The 12044-nt window shown below is 41.0% G+C and overlaps 1 protein-coding gene across 1 annotated transcript in view; it reads left to right on the plus strand.

Moving 5' to 3' along the window:
* The first annotated feature begins 7608 nt into the window (after positions 1–7608).
* Positions 7609–12044, plus strand: part of PHEX (phosphate regulating endopeptidase X-linked) — a 94791-nt gene continuing 90355 nt past the window's right edge. Inside the window, exons 1-2 of the mRNA XM_063392943.1 lie at positions 7609–7760; positions 11789–11857. Coding sequence (XP_063249013.1) covers positions 7649–7760; positions 11789–11857 — 181 coding nt within the window. The 5' untranslated portion in view covers positions 7609–7648. The remainder of the gene's footprint in view (positions 7761–11788; positions 11858–12044) is intronic.

A 12044-nucleotide genomic window follows, 5' to 3' on the forward strand; every position in this document is an offset into this window, starting at 1 on the left:
TATTTGTTTTTAGAAACTTACTACGAGCCTGCAGACTTTTGCTTAGGTAAAGCAGATGCTGTATGTTCTGGCCAATCTGAATTCTGTCAGTAGTCCAAATTGCAAGACATGTAGCATATCTATCACTTTTTTGTTAAAAGCACAATCTTCATGGAAGTTTTACTTGAGTATTGTTTTGAAGTTGGATAATGAATTGTTCCATTTCAGTCAACCAGTTCAACCAAGGAAGAGGCTGATCATGTTTGCAGCAATTTCAAAGAATTAGCCACAGCAACAGCATTAAATTATTAAAAACCTATGAATTTATGTAGTCTTTTAGTGGACTAAGATTCTGTCATTTTCTTGGGAAGTGCCTATTGAAGAAGCTAAGGAAACTCTTTCAGAAGAGCACTATCCTTTCTGCAAGTTGTAGGTAAGGATTTAGCTCTGGTCAGCATAATTTTCCTCCCCTTTAAGCAAGATTAGTTGTGACTATTTTTGTCTTTGTTATTAACTTTGCTAACAATACTGCTAATTTCTTTGCACTGTTATTTAAATGTCTAGGAGTAGCTAGTTAGAGCCATACTGAGGGTCTTTCACCAGTTTCCCTAACACAGCTACTTGTTCTAAGGTTAGTGAAAATTTATTTGGAGCAATACCATTTAATGATCCAGCTTTTGATCTATAACAAGTATTTTGGGTGTGTTTGACAGTACAGAGATCCTTATTCTGTTCTAAAACCTTGTGTTAATAGTAAAGAAGACAACAAAGCTATATTTGAATTAGAGATGTTGGAAACTTAAGGGAAGGGCTGTCAGAGACCTAGCAATTTGACTTGTAAAGATAATTATAGTTGGTGCCTAACTGATTTTTGAGAATTTCTGCAGCTTCAGGAAAGCTAATTTGGTCTTAATGATCTTGTCCCATGGGGCCTCATGCTGTGGTTTCAACCTGATCTGACTCTGGTCTCCCCTTTACAGAGAACTTGCTGGCTAAATACATTTAAACTCTGCTGAGGGGCTGCTGTTTAATGGTATTAGATATGTACATAGTTACTGGAGTTGCACCAAGATGGGGACAAGAACAGACAATATCTAGAAATACCTCCACTGAATTAATACACACAAAATCTCACGTTGTCAAGGGGTGTTTTATTTAGGACATCATATTTAATGTGTGATTTTTCTGGCTTTTAGCTGTGTGCAAAGGGAATTTTAGTCTCATTTTGAGATGAAGAAGAAGAAAAAGAACTCAGTGGAATAAAATGCTTTGAAATAAAATTAACTTCATGAAGACCCTGAGCTGATTGTAGCAATACCTGGAAGAGCAGGATTTGGTTTTTCAGGTTTGTGGGTGGGTTTTTTTGTTGGTGGTTTTCTTGGTTTTGGGGTTTTTTTTGCCAGGCTGATTTCTTCTGAAAACAGAGGTTATGCAGTTGTGCCTTCCTGTCTCTGTGGCCCCTCTCTCCCACCCAGCCTTGCTAAGTGATGCTGGACCTTGCCAGCCAATTTCAGTCAAATTTGACAGAGGATATTTAGGTTCAAAGATATTAATTCTGACAAGTCTTTGCCTGGATGAAAAGGTGTCTTGTTTCTGCTACAAGCCCTTGGTTGGTGCATTTGTTGTGCAGAGGGATGTGACCCAACAGCCCATGTATGAGAAGAGCTTTCTGCAGAGCTTGTGCCTGACGGGACTGCCAAGCTCTGCTGCCTTGGGCTTAAAGGAGGAGTTTTTGCTTCACTTCTTTTGGTTTCCTACAGAAGTTAGCACAAGCAAGCTCTGAGTAGATAGCAGTGACAGAGTGCCTGTTACCTGTTCAGTGGCACCTCTGTGGAGCGATTGCTCTGCTTCTGGCTGCAGCTGCCTCTGAGCTCTGCTGCTGCCGAAGGCAGATTTGTTGCTGCTGGAGATCCAAGTGGGAGAGCAGGCAGCAATCATCCCTTTTGCAGTCATGCTTCTCCGAGAGACAGGAGGTCACAGTGGAGGGATCTCATTGGCAGATGCTGAAAGCAGTCACGTGCAGGACTGGTGGCTCTCCTCTTTTAATTTAAAATGCCAGTGAATGTGTGTCTCATTGCATGCCTGGAAATTCATCCACAGGACACAAATGCCTTGGTAACAAGCTTCTTGCTTCCACTCATATAAATAGACTTTGACAGCTGTGAGCAAACATCTGGACAAAGCAAAGTAAGTGGGTAAAGCTCTGGTGGAATGATGCAATATTTTAAGGAAACCACAGATACTTACTTGTTTTCTATCTCCCTGTACCTACAGCTATGATCACTGGAAAAGTGACATTTCCCAGCAATGTCTTTTTGAGTGTCTTTACAGCCTATGTGCTTAGTTAGATTATATGAAAAAGCGCAAAAATTTGCTCTGAATTATGCCAGGGTATCTTGTGTATTTCTTAATCCCCAACTGAAATGCCTTTCTACAGCCCATCATCATGCACCCTTGTTTAATCTCTTCAGCAGGATGACATATGGGAAAGATGCCCATGTGATGGCTCTGTCTAAACACTCTCTGGCTGTAGTGTGAATGTGGTCTTTAGGAGAAGTAGTGTTTGGTTTAGCTAGAATTTAATGTGCTTCTTGACGAAAAATTGCCGGAAGACCTAAAGCAGTTCCTTCTGCTTGAGAACATATGCATTGCTTCATTAAAGTGCTTTTTCAAAGGCAGCAAATAAAAAGCTTGCAAACTTGACTGGCGTAACTTTAATCATTCCAGATGTTGGGTTTCATAGTCAGTTGCTGTTTGGGTTAGATAAAAGCACCTTTTGGTCAGAGGCTGCAGTGTTTCCTGCGGCAAGGAAAAATTTTTCTTGTAGTAATGAGAAAAGCTTAGTCTACTTGGAATTGAAAAAGAAAAAATTGATTTGGGGTATTCAGTGTTGGAGAACAAAGTTTTCTGCTTTGCAGGGTGTTCTCCTTCCAGTTGCAGTTATAGTTAGTGGAAAGCTTGCCACCAGCAGTGTTTGGAGGCCTGCAAATCCTGTTGGCTCAGTATTGACTCCTAATTAGTGACCCACATTCTCACAGATGCACTGAGGCCTTCTGTGATGTGGCTGAATGAGTGGAAAACAATAGAGTAATTTATTTCCAGCTGTATCTGTCCCATGAATAAAAGACATGAAGCAGTGCCAGAGTGTGGTTTCTGTTGGCTGCAGCACAGAAATTTGACAGCTTTTGTAGCCAAGGGAGTGTAATTTATAAAATTCAGAGATCTGATGACAACTGGTCAAGTTGTCTTCAAATGCAACCTGTTGTGCTTTTCTTGAGCTCTTGTTGTGTACACAAAGCCCACCTCTGGCTACAACAGCTGTGTAGTTCAAAGAAACAATTCAAGGTCCAGGGTGAAACCATTGAAATGGGATGGAATATAGCCTTTACTCTGACCCACACTAATTTATCTCTTTCAGTGAAGTCAGCATATCCTCTGTTTCCGTGAGGAAGCCACTCATGCTGTATCTGGTGACTGCTTCTATCAGCATGATGTATTTTCCTTTTTCCATGGGCTAAAAATGCTCAATAGTTCATCACCAAAGCTGTGATGCTGTGATTGTGGACTGCTTCTGTTAAGCTGTACTTGCACTAACATGCACTGGGCACCTCCCAGATAGGGCAAGTCTTTAATGTGCTCCTCTGAGGCAATGTCTGTAACTCATCTGTTGGTGTAACCTGGTATGTTTTACCTGTGTTACATTGAGGTCTATACCTAGAACTGAACTGGGATTTTTTTCCTCTATGTATAAAAAGTATCAATGATTGGTTTAATATGTTCTGAATTTATAAATGTCAGAAAGATTAAAAATTTTGCAGTACTCAGGCTCATTGCATGCAGGTTCTTTAAGCAAGCTTGGGCTGCCCATGTGCTGACCTCAGGTTGTTTTGGTATTCCAGACATTCACCAACACCTTTGCAACTGGTTTTGGCTGGTCCAGTGAAAACTGGGCAATATGTGTGATTTTGTTGATCAATTGAATAATCAAACCTCACTTCCTTGGGCCAAGCCGTATGAGGAGAAGCTGACATAGTCCTATGGATTTTAGCTCTGATAAATGCTCTTCTCTGACTCTGACATAATGGCTGGAAGTGAGAATTGTGTCTGCCTGTGGAAGAGCAGGATAACACACACTCATGTGTGTTTGTGAGTGTGCATTCACATGCATGCACACACACACACATTCACAGACAGACCTTTTCTGCAGGCTGGGACACTTGCTGTAGTTCAGCCCAGAGCACGTTCCAGAGGGTTTGCCAGCTCTGGAATATGACCATAGATACATTGTTTTCTGCATTGTCCTGGCTTTTCTATAAGTGCTGGAGTGATTCCATTGTTTGAGTGGGATCTTGGTCAGGTGGAATTTTGAGTGAATGAAGCGTGGTTTGGAGCATGTAACATTTAGTTATTACTTTTTTGCCCCCTAAATCTGTTCAATGTTTTATGAATGTTTAGCAGAGTCTTTGCACAGCCTCATTAAGTGCCTTATTGGGCAGCAATGGCCAGGAGTGCTGTTAGCAGTTCCAGCAGGAGGTGTGGCCATGTATCCTGTAGCTGCTAAAGAGCTGCTGGACTTGGGATGAGCAAGGCAACCAAATCCTAGAACGCTCATCAAAAATGCAAATTAAATTCCACAGGCTTCTGTCACAGATCATCAGTATCAGGAACTTACATGTACTCTGTGCACCTTTTCAAACACTGCCAGAAATGGACCTCTGCAGCTGTTGCCTGCAGCTGTTTATGGTTTAGCTGTAATTTCATAGTTCTGTACATGCTGGAAAAACCAAGATGGGTTATTGACTACAGGCAGACTCTACAGCCAGAGAGAAAGATGCTTTATAATATGCCACAATGTAAATGAGCCCACAAACCCAAACATGGAAATGTAATTCTGTTGCTGACAGCTGATTTGTGATTTTTATTGCCATGAGGATTAGGTGCCGCTTGGAGCTGACTCACCAGAGGACTCCTGTAGTTGGAGCTTGCTGGATTTTGTCAGGGTAGCTCTATATTCCCATAGTCCTCACCTGGTGTTTTGGAGAGGTGAATGAATTCTCTGGTTTCTCCCTGCTCCTTCCCTATCTTTCCTTTCCCTCTTCCCCTGACACAGATTTCCAAAGAGAAATAACTGGTTGCTGCTTTGCCTGTTGAAAGCTGTTCTTGGTTTCTGGCTTGATGTTGTCCTAGGAAGAGATCAATTGTGGCAATGCAGAGCCATGCAGAGTCCCCAGGCAATGCAAAGGAGAGCTGCTTTATAATAAAACCCAAGCCTTTTAAAGCAGTTATCCAGTTACCAGTTTTATGTAGTTTTAAGGCACAGTAAGCCCAAGTCCACGACATGGACGCGCGGCTGTTGCGCAGCGGGTCTCACATGTCTCTCACAACTCTTTACCCCTGTTCCAGAGGAGTCACTCTCCCACAGCTCCCTTCTACTTGGCCTAAGCAGCAGGCCTGAACCATGATTTTACAAGGGTAACAAGGCTCTTATTTTGTAAGGCTTTACCTATATGCAACAATCAATGAAAGCAGAATCCTGCTAGTGAACCACTGATAGAGCATGATGTTCATACACACTAGTACTTCTCAAGGGAGAAGAACCTGAAATTTAGAAATTATGCAGAAATAGAGTAAGCATATGATAATTCAGTGTTAGTTGGGGGGACAAAGCTTACAGTATGAGTAGGTCGAATAGCTCAGCATTTGTAATGTTGGGGTTCAGTAGAAAAACTATCAGGTAACCAACAGCAAATACTTGTCGAAAGGTCCTTCTGAGGTTTACTCAGCATTTACATCATGGACACAGTGGATTAAGTGTTGAGATCACACTGTGTCCATGCATTTGCTGGGTCAATACCCTGCCCTTTTGGCAGCGCCTTTGAGATCATACTGATTTCTGATATGAGTACTCAATTGCACCAACATCAGACAAATATCTTCCCAAACCTGTGCTGGTAACAGTCTTGTGCTGAGTATTTCTTACAGCCAGATATCTGCTCACACCCATAGAGTCATTCATGCATGACTGGGAATTTTTGTACTGGAAGGCATGTGGTCCTCCTGATTCTGCAGCATCATTTCCCTCTCCTGCCTCAGCTGGTGGATGTCAGAATCGTGGGTTATATGTTGGACAATAGGCAGGTGAAAAGGTGCAAATGCTTTTTTTCCTGTTCTGCACCAAGCAGAGGTAAGAATGTCCTCTTGAAGCTTCCTGGTGAAGAGGGACAGGAATAAGAACTGAGGGCATTTTGTTTGCAGGACCCCAGTGAGGCAGTAGAGGAGGTTGAGAAGTGAGGATTCCAGGACCTTCAAACTTTAAGTCTTCTTCTAGATAGAGTGGACTTTCCCTTTATATCCATGTGACATCCAGGACAACTTGTGTGCAGGTGCTCACATGGAAAGGGGTTTCAGTCTCCAAACTGATAACTGCCATCACACACATTTTGTGACACATATATGTCTTTCTTCTCTCTACCTGTGCAACTTTTTATTGGGATGGTTGGGGGCCAAGATGAGGACTTTTAAGTCCTCATAGAAGTAAATAACTCAGGCATATAAACTGTTGCTGAGAGCATGAGCATGGTGCTGCCTCTCCCTGCATCCTTATGTTTGTATGAGAGTTCAGCTCTTGAGAAAGCAAGAGCTCTTCAGAGGGCTGAATGTCACACTCAGCTCAGAGAATTCATCCTGAAATGGCTGATTTTTTAACTTGATGAATGGAGAATGTTTGCTACATGGAGAGAGGACTATCAAGTCTACTCCACTGAGAAATCCATATAAATAAGGGGTTTTTTTAATCCCCCACCATCTTGAAGTGCCAAATAGATACTTTTCCACTAAGCTCATAGTAGTACTTGACTTAGAAGCATAGGATCATCTCTTAAAATGTGTTGTGCACTAGCAAGGACTGAAATATCTTGCCTGGAAAAAAACAGATCTAGCTCTTAGAGCAGCACTCTTCTGTAGGTTGTGCTGATTATTGCTTTGTGCTGCTTGACTGTGATTTTTGGCACACAGCGTCACATACCAAATTCCCGAAATAAAATGCTACATGATATTCTGAGAGTTCTTGGGAAGCTTTAAAAAGGGATTTGTCTGCTGAGTGGGTACCTCTTCTGGTGAAGCCAAATGATGCAGCAACAGTGGTTTAAAAGGAGAAAACTTTAGTCAGCAGATAATTAGTCTTTTTAAATAAGTGCAAGGAGAAAAAAAGAAAACCTTCCATCAGACTGGTGTTTGTAGAAGTTGTCAGCAATCCTGCTTTGATTGGAGAGGGTGTGCAGCTCTTTGAATAGTTAAAACATCTGTTCAGCGACGTTGTGAAATGCTCGTGTTGGGAACCCCTGATAAGGGGGACTGCTGAGCGCTTGGCTCGTAGAGGCTCCACAGGCAGCAAGAGCTGCACAAACTGAGGCCACCGCTTGCCTTTCCTCCTCCTGGGCAGAGCAAAACGTAGGAGACAGCTACTATTTTACATGTGACTTTGCTTTGAGAGGGAGAGAGCAGGAAGTGCCTAGGAAATGGTTCATGACAGAAACCTGGAGTTTTAAATAGGAGAGAGGAGGAGGAGGAGAGCTCATGGGCACAGTTTGTGAACAGTTGAAACACTGACACAACAGCAGCAGAGGAAAACCAGACTTCTGCAAGAGCAAGCACGTCCCAGGCTGTCTCGATGGAAGGAGAGGCAGCCCCCGAGGCCAGAGGAGCAGCCAGCAGGGCCACTCGGATAGCCCTGGGTGTCTTTGTGAGTGGCACTGTTGTGCTTGGCACCGCTCTTTTCTTGGGTAAGTGAAAGCGTTGGCACTAACCTGAGCACAGCCCTCCCCAGCCTGTCTGCTGGGTGCCCGTGTTCGTGCCTCACGACGTCTTTTGGTGAAAATCTCTTTTTCTTTCCCCCCTTTTTATATTTATCCTGAAAGGGATGTGTATCAGTAAAGGAGTTCTTGTTGTGGGAATCCTTGAGCTAGGAGATGCAATGTGAACTCGTGTAACATTTTTGAATGCTGAATTTAAATCTGCATAATCAGTTGAATGTGTTCTGACCAGAACTGGGTTCTTTCACAGGATGGAGAGAAACAGGTGAGATAACGCTGATTACGGATTCACTGGTTGTGACCCACGTGGAGTGATATTCTGTCTTTTCCTGAAAATGAATCTGTGTAGTGCACACATTTTTATGGAATCTTTTGGATTTTCCTTCATTTGGTTTTCATTTAGGGCTTGATTAAAATTCCTGTAGGAAGCTTCAATAGTGCATATGTGTGCACATTTTTTAGATCTTTCTGTTCTTCTATGATCAATTGCAAAGTCGCTGTTACAAAAGTCATGAAGAGTGCATCTAGGATGAAATTGAAATATTTTTGTCAAATATATAAACTGTAACTAGCAACAGACAGAGAAGGAATTAGTTTTTCCTCTCTCAGATTTGGAATTGCCTGTAGATTAATTTTGTTAGAATAACACTTGAAAGCATATGCCTACACTTCTGAAATTATGTGTAGAAGTATAAATATGCCCAGAAACTCCAACCAAAGAGGAAGCTGTGTTGTATCCTGTAAGAACTTTGCAGAGTTAGATCCTCTTTTGGAACAATTCAGCCCAACTTTTTGTTTCATTAGACCAACACGGATTTCCCTAGATTGGTAGAAACCTTGCCTCTAAGCACATCTTTTGCTTTCCTTCAGTCCTTTAGGATTTTGTGATCTTGTTTGAAAGGTCTGCTTTGTTTATAGTCACGACATAGAAAACAATGTCAGATTTTCTATAGAATATTTAAAGCACCAGGGTCACTCTTGGTTAAAGTTTTTCTGCTCTGGAGCAATTTCTGCAACATTTGCAGGCAAATAACTTCTGTGTTAGTGATCCCATTCAAGTCAACAAACTTTTTATAACCATGAGTGAGTTTGAATCTTCAAATTTCTAGATAAAAAAAAAAGTTTTTCACTTAAAGAATGCAGTATAAACACCAGGGAGTAATAATGGAGAGACCTTATTTTTTTTGCCTGTGCTAGATTTGTTTGTTTATTGCTTAGAGCAATAAAAGCAATAGACATTTACCACCACAGCTTCTCAGAGATAGGACTGCTCTATCCATAGGCCAGGTGTGAAAATTCAAGGGAATGTATTAATTCTTGCAGACAGTTTTCCAAGTGCGCCTGTGGCATGTTCTGTAGGCAGGGATTCAGTGTCAAAATTTTCATTGGCGTAACTGCTAAGAAAAAAAAATGCTGGCCTTGGGTCAACCAAAATACCTTTAGGATTTGTTTGGAAATTGTCTGAAATTTTCAAGCTAAAGAACCAAGGAAAAAAACTTAAATTGTTTTGCTTTAACATTTTTCAGTTAGATATTTCCATGCTTCATTAAGACATGGTTTTGTTTGTAAGTTTGAGCTTGATTTTTTTAGTTTTATTGAACTGTAGAAATGGACATAATTTTTCCTGTCCATATGAAACATATCAGGCACCTCAAAATGTTCGTTTTTCTTCAGTTTTCATTTAGTCTGTAAAAGTTGCTGTTTCTGGTACACCTGAAATCAATTTTCCAGCCTGAGGAGTGAAATGTAGCTTTCTCTTGCTTTCTTCTGATAGTTGCTCCAAGTCCAAGGAGGATGTGGGAGAATCAGGTTTTGTTTTTACTGTTCCTTGATCATGCTGGCTGTGCCCTCACTGTGGCTGCAGTGGGGAGCTCCCAGGGCAGAGGCTCAGCATTCCTGGGGTCCTGCCTGTGACACTCTGGTGGGAGTGGGGGCTGTGACAGGACAGGAGCCACCTCCTCCTTGGAGGAAGCAGACTGCTCTCCAGTTCCCTTAGGTGAGAAGTCAGGCAGCTTTGAATCTCAATTTGAGAGCCTCTCCTCCTCACTTGGTAGTCCTTTAGGCTGCTCACATCACAGGAACGTTCATATTATTTGTTTCTATACATTTGTATGCCTTTTCCCTTACAGATTTAATTTTTTAAAACTCAATTGTGCGTATTTGCTTGAGAATCTGGAAACAGGCTTGTCAAGGAAAAAGCTAGGATGCTGAGGGTTATAACCATGACTCTAAGTAATGATGTCATGATTAGTTATCTTAACAATAAAAAGGCAAGAGAACAAAACTGTGCAAAGTCTTTTCTGTCAAAATTAGCTGTTACTTAAAATGGAAATGCTACTGCCAAAAAATTGTTCTAATGATAAAATTGTAAGTTTCCCAGTAGAAATGGTGTTTTGCTTTTGTTTATAAGTATCAAAACCACAAGGGCTGCTTCAGATTAAGAATGAAATGATGTCTGGGCTTTTCCCTCCTTTCTCTGCTTTGTTAAGAAAAAAGTCTAGCAAACATTCAAGACCTAGATGCATTCTAAAGGGCTAAATTCTAACCAGGGAAAAAGGTGAGCTGAGAGGAGTGCAACAATTAAAAGGACATTATCCGTTAGTTGTAGTTCATCTTTGTCGTGGCTCAAAAACATATTCTGAAGATCTCCACTTCTCTATTTTCTCCTGTTCTTCAGTGTTCCAATTACAATCCTTGCATGCCTCAAAATCTTGTGTATTTCTTGGCTAATTTACAAAGGTATTTGAGGTGTTGTGTTTCACTAAACCAATACAAGCTTTGGAAAAGCTGTCCAGAAATAATTTTACATTCCCATTTTCTGAGAAACTTGGATTGAAATCCAGCTATATCTGTCATTAATTGCCATTAAAACTGTGAGACTGGTCGTGATGAAACAGCTTTATATTCAATTCTAGCTTTAGGACTTTTTGTAAAAAAACCTTCCTGGGCTGAAATGATATTTCACATTCTTCTATCACTTTTGAACAACATATAACTACAGTAGAAATTGCTTTATAACTACCAGCACTGTTAAAGCTATGGTACCATAATATATTCCATTGTTGGAGTTTTTTGTTCAGTGTTATTTGCTTTTTTTATTTTTGCTCTGGACTGTTATTAAGATAATGGATATAATGAGACATTTCTTTATGCCTACTGAGCACATCTAATGAGTACTATTTCACCTATCCCTTGGGATTCTCCCTTCCTAATCTCAAGTATCAATTATCTGCATATTTTCTGCCTGAGAGCAGTTATGAAATTAGCAATTCCTGTGCTTAAATTTCAGTGGCAGTTGTAATACATGTTTTTAAAAGATGAGCAAAATTAACTGACAATCTCATACCTCTTCTCAGCAAGGCTTTTGGAAGCCAATGCAATTACAATACTTTTGGGAGACAGTTCAGACAGAAACTGGGTTGTGCCTTATAAAGCACAGCTCTCCTTATGCCCATTGCAATCTGCTTTGTTCCAGGCTGGAATAAGGAGACCCTGCGAGTGTCCTGTTGGTGCATTTCCAACCATGGAAGGTGCAGCCTGGTCTAGTGGAGGGTCCCTGCCCATGGCAGAGCAGTGGAATTAGAGGATCTTTAAGGTCCCTTCTAACCCAAGCCATTCTATTTTCCTGTGTTTCCAAGCTCTGGAGGATGATGACAGTGCTCAGTTGTTTGTGTCATGGTGGTGCTCGCTGTCAGTGAGAAGGGCTGGTGATGCTGCTCCAGGCACTGTGCAGACAGCCCTTGCTCTGTGCTGCCTGTGAATAAAGAGGGGGAAGGAAAAGCAGGATCAGGAGGGGAAAATTACCTGTACAAGCTGCAGTATTTACATAATATACATTCTAAATATTTACCTTATATACATTCTAAGTGCTCTAAATCAATGCAGTCAGAGAGGCTCTGGGACCAGAGGCTGATACTGGAATGATCGAGTACACAACATTTGGCTGCAGTTGTCAAAATTCATTGCAAATGATCTCATTATGGTTTTTTATTTTGCAGTTAGCCAAGGTCTTATAAAGTTTCATCCAAAGCAACAATACTGTTTGACTGCAGAATGCATTGAAGCTGGTAAGCAGCAATTTTATCCTCTCAATTATATCATGATTATAGTATGTTAATGAGATATTTATGCTGTTTAATTTTTTCCCATTATACGTTTTACTCAGAAAGCTTAATTAATGAGGGAGAAAGAACCACAACCCCAAACTTTTAAAAAGTCACTGTTCAAGTTGCTTCAGTTTTGTTTATTTTGTAC

Source organism: Prinia subflava, chromosome 3, assembly GCF_021018805.1.
Source record: "Prinia subflava isolate CZ2003 ecotype Zambia chromosome 3, Cam_Psub_1.2, whole genome shotgun sequence".
Taxonomy (NCBI): Eukaryota; Metazoa; Chordata; class Aves; order Passeriformes; family Cisticolidae; genus Prinia; species Prinia subflava.